At 28.1% G+C, this 23658-nt stretch overlaps 1 protein-coding gene across 6 annotated transcripts in view; it reads left to right on the forward strand.

Annotated features, from left to right (window-relative positions):
- The window catches only part of LOC122849413 (echinoderm microtubule-associated protein-like 2), a 60587-nt gene that overhangs the window by 23817 nt on the left and 13112 nt on the right, over nucleotides 1–23658 (forward strand). For all 6 annotated transcript variants that reach the window (XM_044148143.1, XM_044148121.1, XM_044148135.1 and 3 more), the window contains 4 exons: nucleotides 5842–6075; nucleotides 21825–21978; nucleotides 22321–22434; nucleotides 22844–22972. In XM_044148143.1, coding sequence (XP_044004078.1) covers nucleotides 5847–6075; nucleotides 21825–21978; nucleotides 22321–22434; nucleotides 22844–22972 — 626 coding nt within the window. In that variant the 5' untranslated portion in view covers nucleotides 5842–5846. The remainder of the gene's footprint in view (nucleotides 1–5841; nucleotides 6076–21824; nucleotides 21979–22320; nucleotides 22435–22843; nucleotides 22973–23658) is intronic.

Genomic DNA, 23658 nt, shown 5'->3' on the forward strand with positions numbered 1-23658 from the left:
ATATTCTGGCGGTTTTGCTTGTTATATATATTATTGTTAAATACACCTAACAAATGAATTCTTTTTTATATATTATATCGATAAAAATAGGGCGCAAAATATAATTTTGCCCAGGGCGCAAAAATTCCTTGTTACGGCACTGATTAATATTTTAAGTCGACCAAAAAACAAAAAAATCAAAACGAGAAAAATCGCAAAAAAGGGGTGGTTGGTGGTCTATGTACGTCGCGTTGGGGTCTGAAATTTTAACTGTAGCTCATCTTATTAGTTATAAGGTAAATAAAATTGAAAAACCTCGGTAATGAATGATTTAAGTTGACTACAAAAAATTATTAAAACAAAAAACAAGAAAAATCGCGGAAAAGGGGTGGTGGGTGGTCTTTCTACGCCGCGTAGGGGTCTGAAATTTTCACTTTGGCTCTTCTTCCAGCATAACAACGCATGTTTGTTTAGTTCTCCTTTTTCAAATAAAATTACAAAACATCATGGACGGGGCCCTTAATATACCCTATGGATCCTGACTTGGCCGCGAGCTTCAGCGTCATTGAGAACTATTAAACTACACATTGTAATTTTTTTTACTACGCATTGCTAGAGGCCTGCTTGCATCTGCATTTCATGATAATTTTTTTTTTTGATCAAATATTTTAAAAGTTATGCTATTGTTTGATCAAATTGAGAGCCGCCGTTGAAGCTACATATGCGTGATTGTCAGCCCCCTCTCTTGTGAACGCTTATGTTCGCGCGTTTGTATACACTGAAAAAAAAAAATTCCTATTGCCAAAAAAAAAGCTTCTTGAAAATAGGAATTTTGTTCTAGAAAAAAAAAGCATTTGAAGTATGCGAGAAAAGTTTTGGCTGAAACTAAAATGTTGTTCGCTCAAAAAAAAAAAATTTCTTAAATTGTATAAACGTTATCTTGGATCATGACCGAATGTTTATAACTTAAAAAATAAATTTCTTCGGTTATGAAAAACTATATCTTGGTTCATGGACAAATGTTCCTGTTTCTAGAAGTACACTTTTTGGATTATGACAAAAATGTTATGGTTCAAGACCACGCGTTCCCCTTTCTAGAACTTCACTTTTTGGATTATGAAAAAAATGTTACAGTCTAAATCAATTTTTTTTAGATTTAATATTTATTTTTTCATGAACCAAATCTATATCCGGCTTGATTCAAGACCAGTATTGCCAGACTTGACTAACACGATAGCGCTGGACTCACCATCAAAAAGCGCCATATTAGAGCTCAAAGCGCTAAAATTTAATATTGATAAAATATATAGTAATTTTTTTTTTTTTTTTTTCTTTAAACTGAAAGAACAAGTACACTCAGAGAAGGATAAGTTAACAGTTAACATACCAATATGTTTACATTAAATATACAAAAGTTTAATGTTAAGATATATATATTAACAATAACCATAGATATCTTAACTGTTAACATACGTATGTTTATAGTTAACATACGTATCTTTACGCGGCCAAATATTTTGATGCGCCAGTCTACTTCTTGTCATCTTTTTTTTTTAACATTATATTGTGATACTATTCTAATCGTAATATAATATAATATGTACTCGTGTTGTCATAAATTTATTTAAATTTAGTTTTTTTGTAAATTCATTCTTAATTTTACATTCAATTTTCATATTTACATACGTAAATGTCTTCAACTATCAGCCTAACCTTCAAATTGTGTCAATTACAGATATCTTAATAGTTAACATACGCATATTAACTATTAAGATACGTATGTTTAATGTTAATATATATATCTTTGATGTAAACTTATCAGCCACCACCCATTTTAACAACATATATGTTAACATATACTGTTTGTGTTACGTAAATAGAATAAATTTATATACTCTAATTAGTAGAGTTTATTGGTGATATTTTAAACAATTTTAACTTTATTTTTTTAATTTTTATTATTAATTATGTATGAAATGTATTTACTTTATAAATTAAATACCGATATACCTGCAGTACTTATATATATTTATCTAATAATATTATTTATTTTATATTTTTCATTATTATAATTTTTGATTTATACATATATTGGCACAAATGACTTTGTTTTTTATTTTCTTATTTACTCTCAGTATCACAAAAATAATTTAATACTTTTTGTTTAAGCTCGAAGAATATATATTTTCAGAAGAAAATTTTTTTAACATTTCTTTTGTTGGCTCGAAAGTGTCAGTAGAAGAAATACCATATCTGATATAAATAATATCAACTAACCTTTGATACACAATATGCTTGTAAATAATAAAATCACAAACTGTAATCAAAATTTTCATGTATATGAATAATAGAGTTAGCATATATGATACTATAAATTACTTTTACATTAATTCTTCACGATTTTATGAAGTAATTTTGAAAATGACTTTATATCAACTGACTGAAAATTAAAATGAGAATATTTATCCAGCTTCTCAAAAGTGCCAACATAATAGTGATGCTCATCTGAAGCAGGGAGAAATCTGAAGTCTATGTAAAAGTTGAGGGGAAACTCGCCAAGCCTCGTGCTTGCCCCTCCAAATTCGTTGAGAGCACACTCTCTGCCTGGGCACTTGTAACGAAATATACTATTTTAACTCTAGTTTTGTTAATTATACACTCAAAAAATTACAAATATTTTTCTAGAATAAAAAACCTCGTTTCTTCAAGTAGATTAAAAAACTTCTCTCATTCATATCGCGCTCGTGGCTACGTGGGTTAAGGCATAGGTTTAGAATTGGATAGGGTTTAGGGGCATGAGTTCGAATACTTGGTTAGGCAAGCAGGCAAAAAAAAAAAAAAAAAAAATGTCGAACATAATAAACACATTAATTTAATTACTTTGAAAGAGTTCTTTTTATTAATATTTTTGTTTGTTTTAATTTTTTAATTATTCAAAAAAAATAATTCATCAATGAAAAAAAAATTTTCTCGACCAATAACAAATTTTTCTTGAATCAAGCCGTATATAGATTTGATTCATGAAAAAATAAATATTGAATTGAAAAAAAATTGATTTAAACTAAAACACTTTAGTCTTGAATGATAACATTTTTTTCATAATTCAAGAAGCGTAGTTCTAGAAAAGGGAACACGTAGTCTTGGACTATGAAATTTCTTTCATAATCCAAGATGCGAAGTTCTAGAAGAGGGAACGCGTGGTCTTGAACCATAACATATTTGTCATAATCCAAGAAGTACGCTTCTAGAAAGAGGAACATTTGTTCATGAACCAAGATATAGTTTTCACTTTTCCATAACCCAAGAAATTTAATTTTTAAATTATGAACGTTCGGTCATGATCCAAGATAATGTTTATACAATTTAAGAAATTTTTTTTTTTTGAGTGAATAGAACTTTTTAGTTAAAACCAAAACTTTTCTTTCATACTTCAAATGCTTTTTTTTTCAAGAACCAAATTTTTTCTCCGGAGGAATTTTTTTTTTCAGTGTATCCACATAAATAAAAATTGTATACGCGCTATTTGTTGTTAAAATATTAACTCAGTAAATAATCAATAAAAATATCTGAAAATTTGTATAAAACTTCTTGATATAGTTCTCAACAATGTTGCAACTGACAAGTTACTGAATTTTCAAATTTCTCCTACTCTTTTTTATTCAAAGTTGAACAAATGGAATTTTTCATCAGCAAAACAAAATAAATTTAAAAAAATAAACAGTATGAATAAATAGGTTTTTGTAATGTTACTGTTGTCATCGCTCGCTTATAATAAAGCTACAGTAACGTTTCCAAGTCAATTTATTAACTTTTAAAGAAGTGTCACAAGTTACATGTTTAAAAAAAAAGTATTTTTTTGAAAAAAAAATAAAATTTCGTTTTTATGGTTCATTGCATTAACTAATTATTAGAACAAAAAGTTTATTGAAATGAAAATGTATTACTCATTTTCAAATTGTTGATGTAAAATAAACAATTCTATTTTAGCATACGCTGTTGTGACGCACTGAATAACGCGTAAGGTTTTCATCCAAAAGATATAAGTTCCAAGTTCTGTTCTGGTTTTTTATTTTAAAGTATTTATCGTTGGAAAAGAATAAAAATGTTTTTCATGTTTTTCTTTCGTTATGGATTCGCTCTTGGTTTGCTATTGAAACGTTTTCGATTTGTTCTTGATTTGCTCTTGATTTGCTATGGATTGGTTACTGCGCAGACTTGGTGTCCTTTTTTCTTTTTTTTTTTCTATATATATTTTTTCTTTGGTTAAAATGACTAAAAAATAATAATAAATATGATTAAATGACATAAACTAATCAACAATAGGTTCATTTATTAATGTTCATGTTTTTTTTTTTTTTTTTGTTCTTGATTTGCTCTTGGTTTGCTATTAATTTGCTTTTGATTTTAGTGGTAAGTTTTCATAAATTATCGGTATTGGTGGTCTTATGTTTTGTGTCTGTAATCCGTTCGACAGCTCGCTCCCTAACCTCTTAACCTTATGTTTTTAAATCATATAAATTATCAATAATAAAAGATAATTTACGTAAAAGTAATGTGTCTAAACTGTCAATAAAATATTTTAATATTTTATTATCGTACTCGATGGTTCATATTATAATTAGGGGTCCTGTAATATTAATTTCAATTTGCTCTGTAATAGCTATTGATTCGTTCTTGTAAAAGCACCAAAATCAACTCTTGTCATTCCCGCCAGGGTATTGTAGTTTGAAGTTTTAGCCTGATACTGTACGAATCCCAGCCAATCACGGCCAAGATCGGTTAAATATATACTTGTGTGGGTAAATGTATGATGCTTGTTGTTATTGACAGTTATCGAATTTGACTTTAATAAAAGGTTAAAATCTTTAAATATAGATTCCTTAAAGTAATCGATGTGTTTAGAAATATTACGAAAATTTGATTTAAAAGAATGGCAAGTTATTTTCGAAAAATAATAAAAAAAACTTAAACAATATGAATGAATAAGTTTTTTGATATCACTGTTGCTATCACTAGCCTATAATAAAGCTACAGTTAAATTTTTAAGTCAATTTATTAATTTTTAAAGACGTTGTCACAAGTTATATGATTAAAAAAAAAGTATTTTTTTCAAAAAAAAAAAAATTTGTTTCTATTTTTAATTATAAAAACTAATTATTATAAAAAAAAATTTATTTGAATGAAAATGTATATTTTTTAATTTTATATATGACTGTATTTTTTTTTTTTTAATCTTATCTCTCTCTCATTATAGTCGAACAATCACTATCTACTTTATTTTACTTAGCTAGATTTTTCACTTAGCTGTAATTGTAGCCACACAATCAATATCTACATTATTTTACTTAACTAGATTTTTTACTTAGCTAGATTTTTTACTTAGCTTTAGTTATAGCCAAACAATCAATATCTACATTATTTTCCGTAGCTAGATTTTTTACTTCAAAAAACTTGGGAAAAAAAAATTTTACGAAAAAAAACTAAGTCCCTTATTTCAAACTTGGCAAAACTAGACGAAACGAGTCAAAAAAAAAATACGGATGGTCATAATGGCCATAATCCGCAATAAGCCACCACGGGGGGCACCATGGGGTGCTTGGGCCTGAGTTCGGTATCAGCCTTAATTTTTCACCCAAACAACGTCGCGTTTTCTTGTCCTCGAGCGCTCAACGTGTTATTGCATCCAGACCCTCAATGTGAATAAAAAAATGGCTAAGAATTCTTTATTCTAGTTCTATAATCAAAAAGATAGTAAAAATTTGTAAAGAAGGGCAGGAGATTTTCGTTTTTGAATATCGATTTGTTTTAAAATATTTTTACAGTAGAGTGACATTTTCAACATTATTTAATATTACATTTTAGATGAAATGCTGGGTCGCGAGACTGAATCACTTCTTGGCAGAGTTGTGAGTCTTGAAAGACAATCTTTGGCACAAAAGGATGAAATTGTATGTCTTCGTACAACTTTAGCTAATGCGTTACGACGAATTTCACAGTTAGAAGGCAAAGATAAAAGAGACCACGATAAAAATGAAAGAAAAAATGACCAGCTCAACAATGCATCCTCAATGATCAATGGCCATGTTTCTAATAAAAGTAAGTAAGAGTTTTATAATTACCACGTTTAATCAAATTTTCAACAAAAAACGACTACGGAGTAAAAGTATGAACATGTACAAATTACATAATTTAACTCAATTCTTCTACGCGATAAAATGACACGACAATTAACTTAACCAAAGAAAAAACAGTAGCTGAGGAAAAGAAGTGACTAAGGAACTAACTACATTCTTTCTCTTTCTACACCAATTTTTTAGCTCCATCTTTTTCTCAGCTACTGATTGTCTTTAGTCATTCCTTTATTTAACAAATAAAATACATGCAATTTATATCTATAAATAAAATCACTAAGACAAGCAGTAGCTGAGGAAAAGATATGGCTAAGAAAATGACGTAGCTTACAACATAATTTCTTCGGCTACATCAATTTCTTAGCTCCATCTTTTACTCAGCTAGTGCTTGTCCTTAGTTATCTATTTATTCAACAAATAACTACATGCAATTTATTTTTTGTTAAATAATTTAAAATTTATTTAGTTATTAAAAATTAAATATAATTCCGAATAGTTTGGTTATTTTTTCAAGCTAAAGCTTGATATATTGAAATTTGAATTTAAAAATCATTTATTTTCATCTACATAATCTATTTTTCATTGAATTTTAAAAATTAGCGAGGGATGAGGTTACCTGTATTCGGTCTATCGTGAGGCTCGGTAGAATTTTCGGTTTTTTTTTTCTTTTTTTTTCCGGTATATTATTTTTTTTCCTCACACTTGACACGAGGCACTACCGTGCCTCTTGATTTTATAGAAGAAATTAATACTTTTTGTTTTTTGATTCTGTACACTTTGTGAACGCAATATAAATTGTAGAGATTGCACCCTGACTAGTTGCTGGAGAGTTGACTTGAATGTACATGTGCATGTGACAGGGTTGAAGTTGGAATAAAGTAGACACTTTTTAAACAAAACTGTTGAGTTTTGGTATTATAGAGTAAATGATTATTAAACACGCAGTGGATTAATTATTTAGTAAAACGTTTATTTAGCAACTATATATGTATATGGTTCAGAGGTTGTTACAAGAAGAAGTATTTTATATTGAGGAACAAAATGTGGTAGACCTTAAATAAGTGAAGGTTATGTTAAGGATACATTTAGGATAAGGTTAGATTTATTTAGTAGGTATAGAAGTATCTATACATGTGCAATGTGGGTAATGCAGAAATTAACTTTTTCCAACAAAAACAGTATTGAGTTTAATAATAATAAAATGAATGAATGATTGTATTACTACAATATTTAGTAATTAATCTAACTTTAAATGATCTGATAGTAATTATGATTGACTTTATAATCAGTTTATGACAATTGACAAATATTAGACGTTAAGTCTAGACATGAGAAAAATATAGTCGAGTCTGACATGAAGATACCCTGGTAGAAATATTTCTCCAACTTTTTCTAACTTTCTCCGCCTTTTTTCCAACTTCCTCCACCTTTTTACGAAAATGACCCATGGTTGGAGAAAAGTTGGAAAAAAGTTGAAGTAAATTTTTGGTTGGAGAGAGGTTGGAAAATAGTTGGAGTAAATTTTTGGCATTTCTCCAACCATGGGTCATTTTCGTAAAAAGGTGGAGAAATGGCGTAAAAAAGTTGGAAAAAAGTTGGAGAAAAGTCGCAGAAATCTTTCTACCACGGCAGTAGTAGAAGCACCTAGTAACAACAACAATCGATCTTAATATCGATTGTCAATATGGCTGACTTCAGTCACTAGAGTGCTATCTCGTGGGTGATAGAATAACTAAACCTTGAGGCTTAAGACGCCATAACAGTTTAGCCTTTATGTCTAAACATAAATAAATGCCAGTGATGGGTAAGTGGTCAACTTTTCAGGTTTCCTACACTTACAGTAAGATACTGTAAGAAACTGTAAGAAACTGTATGATACCTGAGACGCCATTTTTAAACATTCTTACCGACAGTCAACTCGACAATTAGCTGTCATTGGTCGCTATATGTTGGTACATGTATTTTATTTGTTAAATAAATATATAAGATATCAAGGAGAAGCAGTGGCTAAGAAAAGATATAGCTCAGAAATAAATGTTGCTAAACAATTATGTTTTAAGGAATTAATGTTGCTTGAAACAGGATTTTTTGGCAACATTAATTCCTTAGCTCCATCGTTTCCTCTGCTACTGCTTTCCCTTGGACATTTTTATTTATTAAATAAAGAATATACATATAATTTTAATTTTATAGAATAAAAATGTCCAAGGAAAAGCAGTAGCTAAGAAAAACATGTAGCTAAGAAATTAATGTTGCCAAAGAATTATGTTTTAAAGAAATAATGTTGCTTGAAATATAATTTTTTTGGCAACTGTAATTCCTTAGCTACATCTTTTCCTTAGCTACTGCTTTTCCTTGGACATTTTTATTTATTAAATAAATAATATACATTTAATTTTATTTAAAAAAAATAAAAAGGTCCAAAGAAAAGCAGTAGTTAAGGAAAAGATGTAGCTAAGGAATTAATGTTGCTTAAAAAATAATTTTTTATACCCACTCTAGCAACTGTCATTCCTTAGCTCCATTTTTTCCTTAGCTACTGCTTGTTCTTAGGATTTTTATTTATTTAATAAATAAATTACATGTATTTATCGAATAAAAAAAAAATTGTGGCATGAAAGTTTCACTAAAAAATCATAGGAGTCGCTTGGAACGCAGTGTAAAATACCTTAATGTATAAAACCAATGATGTAAGATACAGTATCTTACATGGTATCTTACCTACCCAACACTGATAAATGGCATGAGGAAATATTTCAGGGGTGCTATTCTTGGTCCCGTATTGCGGTCCCGCAATAACGATTCGCCGACGAGAAATTAGGGCTGGACACGAACCAAAACGATACCGAATTCAGACAAGTTCCGTACCGGTTTCGTCTAAATTCAAAAATTGCTGGTTCCGTCCCGGTTCGGCTCCGGTTCCGTCAGGCCTTGTTTCGTTTCGGTTCCGGTTTTGGGTAAGCTTCAGTAAAATTGAAAATTGCCAGTGTCGTTCCGTTTCGGTTTCGTCAGTTTCGTATTTTTATTTTTTTTTATTTTCACTAGAAAAAATTTTTTATTACCAAATTCCAACTCTATAAATAAAATACGTAACATATAAACAACTACTACAGGTGACTATTTTTTTCCGTATTTTATTTTTTCAAATCACTGTAAAAAAATTATAAATATTTGAATTATCAAAAAAAATTATCAAAAAGCCAAAAGACACAAATATTTTATCATTATTTATTTTCTTAATTATTTTATTTATTTATTTTATTTATTAATTCAGTGTCTCACTCTCAGTTGTATTACTTTCGTCCAAACGTCTTTTTTTTTTGTTAGTTTGCCCTTATCAGACATTATTGTAAAACTGAAATTTACAATTTAAAACACAAAGCAATCCCAAGTGGAAATAATATATTTATTGAAAAAATAAAATGAATTTAATTTATATTCAAAATATATTTAATATAAATATAAAATATATATGATTTCGATTTTGAAAAAATATAATTGATATTTACTGTACATTAAAAGTTAATATAATATTATTTCAAATTCAAAATTTTACATGTAAATTAAATTTGATTAATGTTTTAAAACAAATACAAAAAGTAAATTTATTTTATATTTTGAAAATATATATTGAAATATATATCCAAATTTTCTTTTTGCAATGTCAATAAAAAAAATTTAAGTAAATTTATTTTATTTTTTATATTAAGAAAAAATATAAATTAAATTTAAAACATATCCGCAAATAAAGTTTTTTTTTATTGGTGATGGAAAAAAAAAAAATCGGATATATTTTAAATTTAGTTTTTATTTTTTCAAAATTTCAAATAAATTTATTTTTTGTATAGATATAGATTTCATATAAATTACATGTAAATTTAATTTAATTATATTTTTATTTTTTCCACTTGGGATTTATCAAGAAGAAAAAAATTGGTTTGAACTTGTAGATATATGTCATTATAAAAAAAAATCGTAACGAGTTGTGTGGGCATATATGATATAACACTTACAACGTTGCCGACTTGCCGCACTTTTCTACGCTTAAAAAAGTAATAAATAATTGAAAAAAAATATCGTTTTTTGTTGTGTTTTAAAATTTGAGGAACCATAGCATGATAAACTATTTCTGTCGAGAGCAATGGCTTCATATTTCGAAATAATCTTGAAAATGTTTATATAAAATAAAATATATTTTTTTAATCCCTTTTTATCGTACGAATATTGAATTTCAAAAACATTAAGACCAATAGAAACATAAATATTTTTATGACCCGTAAAATTTAAAAAAAAAAATGAAAACTATCTATCCGAAGCCGAAATCGCCGAAACTTCCGGCAAGTTTCGGGCAGAAAAGTCGAGTTTTGTATCGGTTCCGTTTTGTCGACTCAAAAGCCAGTGTCGTACCGGTTCCGTTCCAAAAAACCGAAACGAAACGAAACCGATACCGAATTGGTTCCGGTGTCGTGTCCACCCCAACGAGAAATGTTTGTCGCGATAGAAAAACATGAAGGCGCTTGTTGTTGCTTTCATGTGGAGCTGTCATAGTCGTATGTAAATGCAAAAATAAGGTACAATTTACATGAAAGCAACAACAAGCACAAAATAAAATTCAGCAAGGTAATAGTAGATGGTGTGAAAAAACCTTTATTTACATTAGTATTTCATATCGCATTGATGGTGCACGCGCCATATATTGTTAGGTTAATATTTAATAATGATGCTTTAAGCTATGTTTCCACTTGCAAGTATTTTCATATTGTTACAAAGGAAAAATCTGAGATAACCAAAAAGAAAAATTCAATCGATGTTTTATTATTATAGAATGAATAATAAATTAATTCTTCAACGTATAAAAAAAATTATCATAATTAAAACTTTACAAAAAGACGTGATATTATAACAAAAAAAAAAGCCCGAGTTTTTTCTACAAAAAGAAGCGTCAAATATTCGAATTCTTTTAGCTGTTTATTTTTTTTTGTACAAAAAGATTTTATTCACAATTTAAATATCATATTTATATAGGTATATGTTGAACCAAGCGCAGGGGTCAAGTATAAATTTTGTTGATAGTCAAGACTGAATTATATGCATTTAAAATATATTTAATTCTTGACTTTTTTGGTACCACATCTTTTTGTAAAGATGAGAAAATTTTTAGAAGGTTGAAAAAAAATCAAAAAGGGTTAACAATGGGTGTTTTTTTGAGAATGTCGCGAAAACTAAAGAGTTTAGGAGAGAATAGTTCTCATAATAGTTATAGGCCAAAAAATGGGCTTTAATTGAGTTGTCAGGGGTTTTTTGCGTATGTCAAAGGCGAAATCGCGATTGAAAATATCGATAAAATTATCTCCGGTCGATTGGAGAAGGGGACGAGTATTCTTTTCCTCTCATTTGTAGCGCATCCACGGCCGAAATTTTGAGAAATTTACATAGAATATTATTATAAAATAAAAGTAAATATTGCGATTGGGCTTTAATTATTTTAGGAAAAATTTCGTTTATAACTATATCGTTAATTTGAAATATTTTTCTAGAATATTCAGAGAAATTAAAAATGTTTCACGTAAAAAATAACCAAAATTTTTTTTTCTAAATAAATTATTCAATAAACAATTGAAATTTTTTGATAAATAATTGAACCGAAAAACACATTTTATTCTTTTATTGAACTTTTATTCTTTTTCTGAATTTTTTATTAAAATTGTTTGAATGATCGATATTGTTATAACCAAAATTTATTATAATCAATTTAAATCTCGATAGCAGTTTTAAGTCTTACAATATGAAAATATTCTATTTTAGATGAAACGAAGGAAATTATTAAACAAAAAATCAAAAGAAAGCAGTTTTTCAATTAGAGCCACTTTTTCTCACCACTATAATAAAATATTTGAAAAATAAATTTTTATACAGCATGCTATCGAGATTAGAATTCTTTATAATAAGTTTCGTTTACAACGGTATCGATCATTAATTTAGTTTTTTACTTGATTGAATGTAAAGTATATATATTTTGAATACAATATGTACATGGCAAAACAACGTTTGCCGGGTCAGCTAGTGATCTTATATATTCGTAAATGCCCTATGATTTTACATAAATTAATTTTCTACCCGGATTTGATCTCACGACTTCTTAATTACTGAACTTATGCCTTAACGCGCAAGACTATTCTTACAAGCTGCATAATTTAAAAATTTCGTTCACATAAGCTACGAGGTGATCCATACGAGTATAATTAAATGAAAAAATACAAAAAGGGGTCCACCAACTTTATTTTATACACACATACCAAGGACCTGCCAGTATAGTAGATATATTTTGGATAGGGGGGCACTGAAAATATTTTTTATAACCATGCACAGTAAAAAAAAGTTGGTAATTCGTTTGTAATTTGTAGACTTTAGTCGTTTGTCAAATTTCTGTTTGTTAATTTAACAAAAAAGAATTTGTAAAATCTTTTGACAAATTTTATTTGTTAATTTTACAAACAAAAAATTTGTAAAATATTATTGCAAACTCCGTTTGTTAATTTGACAAACTCTGGTTGTTAATTTTACAAACTCTGTTTGTTAATTTTACCAACAAAAAATTTGTAAAATGTTTTTACAAACTCCGGTTGTTAATTTTACAAATTTTTTTGTGTTAAATTGGCTCGAAGCATATATAAATGAAGATTTAATGTAAAAATAAGTAGAATATTTGAAAAAATAATAAAATTTACGTATCAAAAAATATTATATAAATGAATAGACATTTATTTTTTTGCTTGCACAAAAAAAAAAAATTTAACAAAAAGTATTTGTAAAATTAACAAACAGCTGTTTGTAAATTTCATTTTACAAACAAAAATTTGTAAAATTAACAAACAGTTATTTGTAGACCTAATTTAACAAATAAAATGTTTGTTAAATTAACAAACGTTTTGTTGGTGGACCTAAATTAACAAACTGAATTTGTTAATTTTACCAACTATTTTTTACTGTGTGTGTAGATGCGCACCTTCTCAGGCCCAAAATTTGTTCGACGATGAGATTTACTTTCAATCTTAAGGCGTTACGGCACTAATTTTGGAGAGTAAATGGAAGGTCCAGTATCTTTTTTACATAAGGTGACCCATGGTTGCCAAATATATGTATATATGTTTCTCCAAATAGTGATGCCGCGATAGACGAGAGAACTCGAGACGAGACGAGAGAGAGGTCACGAGAGACGATAAAATTCGAGACGAGAGACGAATTTTCTCTTGTCGCGAGAGACGAGACGAGACACTCATGTCGATATGCGAGAGAAACGTCGAGAAATAAATATTTAAGTTCATGTTTTTATCTTTTTTATATTTTATATATTTTCAATCTACTTATAATACATTTTTGACCCGCCAACGATATGGCACTGCGGTTAAGGTTCGAGCTTTGTGACAGAGAGGTCACGGGTTAGAACCCGACCACCGACGCCATGTATCGAGTGGTAGGCGCAAGCCGGCTGTACTGCCCAGGTTTTCCATGGTTTCCCTGGGCTATAATAGAAATCGGGTACAGTTTGAACGCATTACAAAAGTCGACATCCATGACTGTCGCAAATGAGTTGTAAGGAGTTGATGGTTGGAAATACAGAAAGCAAGACGTGAGGCACACCGTGTTAAAAACTTCTTCATGAAAAAAGAAGTGTAGCACGTTAAATACGACTCATTCATTACATTTTTGACCCGTTTTACGGAGGCTAGGAGCCATAGGCTCAGCCGCAGTCTTGAATTCATCGGCGAAAAAAAAAAAAAGCTCATAACTTACGAACTAAGTAACCGAGAGACTTCGTACTAGGCTCAAAAGAAGCGCATTAAAAAACTCTATCGCCCGCGTAATAGGTTTTTTGCTCTATTGATGATAGTTTTTAGTCAAAAAATTAAAATGTAAATTTTGAAAAAATTTTTTTTCTTACTTAAAAATTTGTGGTGTCTAAACTATCCATCGGAGAGTATTCATCACCAGAGGTTTTTTGTTCGTAAATCTTTTCTGTTTTATATTTCATTATTTTTAAATTATTAATTACGTAACTTAAAATAGTACATACGTTTTTATGTGAAAATTTTACTAGTTATAAAAATTGCGCAATAAATAACTCGACGCAAAATCATAGTAGAGACTTCGTATTAGGCTCAATTTATGTGTCTCAGAAAACTCTATCGCCCGCTTTGCGAAATTCTTTTCCATTTGAAATAGTTTTTGAGAAAAAAAAAAAAAACTATAAAATTGAAAAAAAAAATTCTGATATTTAATTTTTTTTCTCGAAAGCCGTTATTAAGAGAGAAAAAAACCTTTCATGCCGTCACTAGATTTTTTCGAGGCGCATAATTTGAGCCTAATACGAACTCCCTATCTTAATTATAACAAAAGTTATGGCTCGCCGAAAAAAAACTGAAAAACGGCGCAATGAATAACTCAACGCAAAATCAAAAGAGAGACTTCGTATAAGGCTTATTTTATGCGTCTGAAAAAACTCTATCGCCCGCATAATGGGTTTTTTCCTCTATCTATAATAGTTTTTGAGAAAAAAAAAAAAAACTTCAAAATTTGACAAAAAATTCGGATATTTAATTTTTTTGCTCGAAAACCGTTATCGAGAGAAAAAAAAACCCATAATGCCGTCACTAGATTTTTTTAAGGCGCATAATTTGAGCCTAATACGAACTCCCTATCTTGATTATAACAAAAGTTATGGCTCGCCGAAAAAAAAATCGAAAAAACGGACCAAAAAATGTCATCATCGAGTTGAAATAAAATGTTTATAAGGCTCCAAAAAAAGTTTTGAAAAACTCTATTGCCCGTTTTTTTTTATTCTTTTTCGGTTGTAAAAAATATCGAGGAAAAAAGAAAAACCTTGAAAAAGAAATCTTCTTTATCGACTGTGTATAGCTAGTTATAATTTAAATCTAGTAATAATTGGTCTTACATTAAATCGTACAAACTGACAGTGTATATCAGCAGTCCAATTCACAGGGCAAATTTTTTACAATTTAGGGCTATTTTTTACCGCTGATGGCGCTTGTAAAATTTTTTTTATATAGATTTTACATACAAAAGCTTCACAAGCGCCGCCAGTGGAGGAAAAAAGCCCCAAATTGTAATGCCCTGTGAATTGGACTGCAGGCTTCATCCATATTTTTCTTTTCATTTTTTTTACCATTGGTAGTACTGCTTGTTCGTCGTTTCACGGTCAATTTTTTTTTTTTCTTTAATATTCTTTGATGAATTTTTATTATTATTTTTTTCTAAATCGAACATGTATTTTTGGTTTATAGTTTAAAAATATCTACAAATGTTTAGTTTTTTATTAATTGTAACTCGTATAACTATGTATTTTTTTTTTTTAGATTCAATTATTTAAATTATATTCAGAACTCTTTATTTGTTTTATTAATTATAGAATAATTCCAAAATAACCATATTTTTTTTTGTTTTATTTTAGAAATTTTATTGAGTTAGTAAAAAAAAAATTGCAATATTGACCTAGAATAAAAGATTAGGTGACTGTATTTTTTAAAATTTATTGATTCGTAAAAAGACTCTAAAAAATAATATTAATTATGCAATTTTTGAAATCATTAAGGTAATTAATTGTTTTTTTATTTTTAAGTTCATAACATGGTAATCTGTCTTACATATATCAACACTACGAAAATTTACATCATGCCACAAGACAATAACTACCAAGAAATTAGAATATTTGTAAAATACTATTGATCACGATATCAGCAATATGGTCTTTACATAATACTTGAAAGATGGAGTAATTCGAATAACACTCAGTTTTTAAAATGTTTTTATCCATCACCAAGTTTTTTCAGGAGAAAGTTGAGAATATATCACAGTTAAATTTATGAAATGTAAAACTGAATTAAAAAAATTATCGATTGGAATCAACAAGCATTGAAGAAGTTATTAATGACAAGTCTTTTAATAAAATAAAAAATTTCCATAAAAATTATGATATAAAAACATAAATACAAAAAGCTTTTCGGTCAACAAACATTCACAAAGTTATCTATAGAATCTCTGAACAAAACAGGAATGTGAAAAAAATTATAACACAGACAAACATATTATACAGAAAAATAGTATTCAGTCAACGAGCATCGAGAAAATTATTTATAAAATTACTAATCGAAGGTAGATTTTAAAAAATTGAAGGTAGATTTTAAAGAAATTATCGATTGGGATCAAAGGCATTGAGAAGTTATTCATGACAAGTCTTTTAATAAAATAAAAAATTTCCATGAAAATTATGATATAAAAACATAAATACAAAAAGCTTTTCGGTCAACAAACATTCACAAAATTTTCTATGGAATCTCTGAACAAAACAGGAATGTGAAAAAAATTATAACACAGACAAACATATTATGCAAAAAAATATTGTTCAGTCAACAGCTAGCTAAAAATTATTTATGGAAATACTAATCGTGATATTTTATCAAAAATTAACCAAAGTTAAATTTTATTAAAATATATTTTTGAAAATTTAGAAAATTTATTAAATTAAAATATAGAAAAAATTTAGAACAAATATAAATTAAATTTAGAAATATTTAAGTAATTGGCATCTAAATTTTTTCTTTTTAATTTATTTTTTGTAAATTTTTTTTAAATTTAATTTTCGTGTGTTCAAAACTGTATATATTTTAAATTTAGTTTATATTTTTTCTAAATCTTTTCTAAATTTTTTCTGAATTTTTTCTAAATTTAATTTTAGTATGTCCAAAACTGTATATATTTTAAATTTAATTCATATTTTTTCTAAATTTTTTCTAAATATAAAATAAACATATTTTTTTCACTTGGGCAGAATAAAATCCACTCTGAAAGCAATACTCAGAAAATATGCATCGATTATATTCAGTAATATTCAGATACATTGAATTATGTAATATGTAAGCTGATTCTTACCAATGTGTACTTATAATATCGAAACGATTAGTTACACCTTCTTTGTTTCTTTTCTATAATCAGAATAAATTTTTAAATGCAAAAGTTTGGAATAAATTATTTAACCTTTTTTTGAATCTAAAAATTAAAATAAAAAATACAGTCACCTTAAGAAACGAAGATATTTTATTACTACTTATTGTAAGATATTTTATAAGAAATTCAAATAATTGTTATTAAAAATCTTTGTATCCTAATATTATTAAAGAGTTGTATTTTTTATTATAAATCCGAAATTAATTGTAAAATTATAAAAAAACGATTGAAATATTTGTAAAAATAAAAGAAAATATAAATGAGAGATGCCGCGATACGATACGATACGATAATTGGCTGATTATCGTATCGTGTCGCGAAAGATGATTGTCGTTATCGTATCGTGTCGTCTAAAAATTCGACAAAAATCGGATTATCGTGTCGTCTTATTATCGTATCGTCATAGGTGTTGTCGTATCGTATCGGGTATTATCGACATGATCGACGATAATTTTTTTGTTTGAGTATAATTTACAGGGAAATTTTAAAATATTTTTTGCATACAAAAACATTATAAAAGCAGGAAGAATTATCTTAAGGACAATAAGTAAATTACATGAATTATCTAAGTAAAAATTATTATAGTCAAAATTTATTATGTTTAAATTCATGGTTTAAAAGTTCATTGGCAAATAATATTGAAAAAAAACTTGAAAACCAAATTAAAAAAAAAATATTATAACACATGCAACAACGGTTTATGTAATTTATATAAAATTATTATTAGTTATCATATTATTATAATTTATATTACTTTCATATTGTTAGATTAATATGTATCTAATATTATATGTTGCAGTAATCTATTTTTTCTTCAATTTAATATTTTCTGGAGTTTAACAATATGAATATATTGTTTTGATTTAAATGTATATTTTTTCCGACATTATCGCGATGACACGATAATTTTATCGGTTATCATCAGTCAAATATCGTATCGTGTCGTGACGACGATACGATAAAAAATGGCATTATCGTATCGTTGTCGTCATTATCGTATCGCCTTGTCGCGATATTATCGATTATCGCGGCATCTCTAAATATAATTAAATGTTTATAATTTTTATTGATCAATTAATTGAACATATCTGGAACCATGAAAAATGAAATCCCTTTTTTATTTTAGTATATGATCTATCTTACGGTAAATTTCGTTTTAATGATCATCTAAATATTTAACTAAAATTAAAATACCCAAGTGGAAAAAATATATTTAATTTATATTTAATGGAAATATAAATTGAATTTAATGGATATACAGTTTTGGACATACCAAAAGTAAATTTAGAAAAAATTTAGAAAAGATTTAGAACAAATATAAATTAAATTCAGAAAATGTTCAAGTTTGGACATACTAAAATTAAGCTTTTTCTAAATTTTTTCTTGATTTTTTTTTATTTTTTGTAAATTTTTTTTAAATTTAATTTTCGTATGTTCAAAACTGTATATATTTTAAATTTAGTTTATATTTTTTCTAAATCTTTTCTAAATTTTTTCTAAATTTAATTTTAGTATGTCCAAAACTGTATATATTTTAAATTTAATTCATATTTTTTCTAAATTTTTTCTAAATATAAAATAAATATATTTCACATTTCCAATAGATATATTTTTTCCACTTGGGTATCTTTCTTTTAAATATACTTAATGTTATCGTTACTTAACAATTAAATTATATCTAAGCAATAAAAACAACAATGGCCCTAGCCGGAGTATTGAAAATTTTTAATTTTCAACGGGTAACGCGGGCCACACGCCCCAACAAACGTTACCTGATCTTTTTATATTACTTGTTTTCAATAAATTTTTTTTTGGTTCAGTAATTATACTTTAGACGCTTTCATAATTTTTTTTAATCTATTATAATAAATTTTCGATTTTTTTTCATCAATATTGATTATATTATTTATATTGCTTCTCGTTTTTTGTATAGTACAATAGATAACATATATCTATTCTCCATATTATATTTGTTTTTCGCAGAAAAATTACCGGAATAACCAAATAATATCTAAGCATAAATAATTCGTATCAAAAAATTTAAAAAAAAATTATAATAAAATCAAAGTAATGAAACTATTATTTATATTGTAAATAAAACTACTAAAAATAAATTATTGACCGAGAAAATTAGAGACGAGACGAGAGATAGCTGGTGAGAGACGAGAATATTCGAGACGAGGGACAAATTTTTTCTCGTCACGAGAGACGAGACGAGACGAGAGACGATCTTTTAAAGTCGAGATCTCTCGTCTCGTCTCGTCTCGCGGCATCACTATCTCCAAATAAAAAAAAAAAAAATAATGATTGGTTTTTTTTTTAACTTTTGATTTTTCAACATTTCTATTAGAAGATAATCACGGTAGATGATACGATGATACAAATTTTTATTCGTGACGATATGGTGAGACGATACGAAAATTCCTCCACGATAATTACGATAGTGCGATAATATCCCGAGACGAAATTTAAGTTCTCAATTTGACCTTATAGGACTGCTTCTATTGTTCTCAAGTTAAAATTTTAAATAATAGTCCTCAATTTGGCCTTCTTCACCTTATGTTAGGACGAAGAGGACAAAATGTGAGTTGTTTTGTGTTTCTTTTTTATTTTTAAAATTTTTCTGAAATAAAAAAAAAAAAAGAAACCTTATTTTGGCCTGAAAAGCCTCATACTGGAAATTTTTTAAGTATTGGAAAAAAATATGTTCTTAGAAAAATTTAATTTAAAAATAAATATATAATAATAAATATATGTATATGATTTTGCAAATAAAAGTTATTAATTTATTTTTAATATTACTATCCGTTTTATTCAGGACAAATGAATATAACATTGACGAGAAATAAATATATTATATAATTTCAACTATGTACTGTAATTTTAAGGTAAGATGCTATAGAAATTTAATGCACTGTACTAAAAATCATTTCATTAAAATCCTAGCATCTTACTTTAAAATTACTTTCAGTAGTAGAAATTTTGTTTGTTAAGTTTCTTTAATCTTTTAACAAAAAAAAAAAAAAAAGCATGACAAACATTTTAAGAGAAACCAATTCACATGTCACCCCGATGGCGCAGCGGTAGAGCGTTCGGTTTAACAATCGGTTAGGTAGTTCAGTACGTAGGTTCGAGTCCCCTTAGAGTCATTTCGATAAGATTAGAAAATCTCAAAAATGGTTACGTAAAATCTGAAGATAATTTGATCAATCAATATTCGAATTTCTACAAATTTTTTTGGATAATTCCGAAATCCGTAAATATAAAATCTTTTTTTACAGTGCAGTCCCGTGCATCAAATTTTGACTGGAAAAGATTTTCAAGTACTGTACATTAAAATCATAGCATTTTACCTTAAATTTAAAGTGCAGTAGTTGAAATGTTTTCCATACATTCAAAGAAATTCAAGTACATATGCTTGCACAACTGCTTCCACAGTGTAGGTTTTTTTTTTTTTAATTTTCCTGTAAACTCACAGGCTATTTTGAATTATAGTTAATCCTCATTTAGTCCTGCAACGCCTAAAACGACACTATTCGGCTCTTCCAGGCCTATTTGAGGTCTAAAGTTGAATAGAAAACTTTTTTTTTTTTTTTTAAATAAGTACTCATTTAAGTCCTCTTAGAACTAAATTTAGTTTTCTAAGGCCAAATTGAGAACTAAAATTTCGTCTCGGGATCGTCAAAAAAAAAATTTTTTTCTTAATATTTAAGAAATTTCAATAAAAAAATATAATTTGAGAGGATTTTTTGTTTATATTTATGCTATAAAACAATAGTGACTAAAGTTTTGATAAATATTATTAGACCCATACTATAAATGAGTATATAATAATTTTTTATAGTGTTTATATCCAGTTATATATCAAAAATTAAGTATTTAATCTTAAAGATAATAATTTGAGTTATTATATGTATGTCAGTGATTTCATTTTTTTCTCAAGAGCGTGTGCTATCTACTAGTTTACATTAACTTGAGTTATATCAAATCATGTTTATATTCCTTTTTATTTAAAAGTAAACAAAAAACACTGTTTTGTACTCGACTCAATTCAAACAGATTAAATCAAACGAAAAATTTTGACTATAATATTTATATTCGTTTATTTTGTAAAAATTTATTTAGTTATGTCCAGCAAAATAAATCCCAGTAATATGACGACAAAATAAAAATTATAATATTAAATGAAAATAAAATATTATAATTAATCAATTTTATAAAATATCATATTAAATTATTTACAAGAATATCGCCGATAATTTTGACGATAGTCACGAAATTGACGATACAATACGGTAATGCCTGGATACTAATTTCTATGAGAAAAATATAATTTTTAGTCTAAGTTTGTAAAACACTATTTATACGAATTAAATGCAGCCTTTACACGATGAGCTAGTAAAGTATACACAAAAATAGGTGAAACACTCGATTACACAGAAAAAAATGGATTCTCACAATATTTCAATACGGTCCCAAATTGTACATTATTTCTTATAAAAAATCGCAGGAAATTTTTTTTCCGTGTGGATATCACCACTTTTTAATATCTGTGAACTCGGTCTTATTTGCTGTAATGGTTGTGTATCCTAACAATACTTATCGAGTATTGGTGAAATGAAAAATCCATTTTTTATCAATACGATTTTTTTACTAATAGTTTTAAAATTTAATTTTCAAAAAACTTTTCAGATGTGCAAAACCCAAAAAAAAGTGATGTACGATTAAGACAAACAGATGCTTTATGCTTGAGAAATTCACTTAAATCTGGATCAGATGTCCGTGATGCTACACCAAGTCCTAGAAGACCAGTTAGTTCTGGTGCTCCATCTCAATTGCCCCAGAGGTTAGTTGTCTTATTATTTTTTTGGCCTAGCGGGCGGGAAGTGCCCGTTTGTCGCCCTGTACGCTGTGATGTTTACCGCTCGGCCAAAAAATAGTATGAGTTACGCGGGCGCAATGTGAATGATCGTCTCTTGCACTCAGCACACACACAGATAATGCCTCGTCTCCTTCGGCCGCCCTCGTCTACGTGCCCCGTCGACTCTGCATCATCTGTGTGTGTGCTTCGTGTGGGCGACAATCACTCACATTGCGCCCTTGATACACAATATACTATTATGGAATTTATTTATCAGTTATCCGTAAATGATGATAATTATTTAATTAGTTAATTGTATAAACGTAGACGATCTGTTCACTATCAGTCAACTGGATCATTGCATTCAGAAAGTCCAAGTAGCAGCAGTGTATCACCAGTCTCATCACCAAGCCCCAGAGTGACTCCACTTCCAGTAACAAAGTAAATTTTACTACTTTTTGCTATTTTATATTATTCATACTTATAATTTCTCTGAAGGATTGAAAAAAATAAATGAAATTTACATACTTGGCAGAGCATCCCAAATTTTTGAATGACGCTCTTATATCTTTTTTTGATATAGATCGCCGATTTTCTCTGCTTTTGAATAAACTTATTGACTCTTTAAAAATCGCTAATCAAAAAAGAGGTAGATGAATCAAAAACATCTGAAATATATTCAAAAGTTTTTAAGATCATTTCAAAAATAGATGAAAAATGGCTGATCTAATCCGTGAAGAGAAGAATTTCAATGATTTATGATGATTTGCCTCATATATGTATATATTCTTGCGAATGAACCAATTATTATTAAGTTTTTGTGATTGTTTTTTTCCATTCTTTATAATAGATCTCCAGCAGTACGGCCAAATGGACCTCCTCCAAGTAGCTTGAAACGAGCCAAAAGATGGTCATCAACTGGTGACTTTATCCACTCACCTCAATCTCCAAGCAATGCTTCCCTATCAGGTGCATCAAGGTATAATCAACAATAATGAAAATAAAACAGTAAAATTACGTCATGCCTGCTTTCTTTCACGAACTTAGTGTGTGAACGTTATTTTATTCCTATATTTTTTGGCTTCCATCTTGAAGTTCGGGGCGATCGAGTGACTTTTCGAACGTGCCTCAGACCCACTTGCTTCTTCAGCTTCTGCGCATATGCACCAAAAAAAAAAAATGAGATCGTACCTGAGAGGCTATTCTTGAATGAATGTGAGTCGACTCACTCACACGGATCGAGGTCCGTCAACGGATCTACTTGAGCGACGAACTGAGATCCGTTCACGGAGGACAGTTGTATGCGAGTAGCCAGTCCCTCCACGAATATAAATATCCGTCTCTCATACAATTTGAATTGAGCGCGAAACAATTGCTTGTATTTTCTATGTTGGTTTATTGTTTATTGAATTTTTTTTGAAATGATGATAAAATAAAATAAATAAAAATACAACAATTGAAATAAATAAGCAACAATAAACCAAAATAAAAAACAAAAGCAATTGTCTCTCGCTCAACTCAAATTGTATGAGAGACGGATATATTTATATTCGTGGACGGACTGGCTACTCTCATACCGTGAACGGATCTCAGTTCGTCGCTCAAGTAGATCCGTTGACGGACCTCGATCCGTGTGAGTGAGTCGACTCACATTCATTCCATAAT

This window comes from Aphidius gifuensis, linkage group LG1 (genome assembly GCF_014905175.1).
Source record: "Aphidius gifuensis isolate YNYX2018 linkage group LG1, ASM1490517v1, whole genome shotgun sequence".
NCBI lineage: Eukaryota > Metazoa > Arthropoda > Insecta > Hymenoptera > Braconidae > Aphidius > Aphidius gifuensis.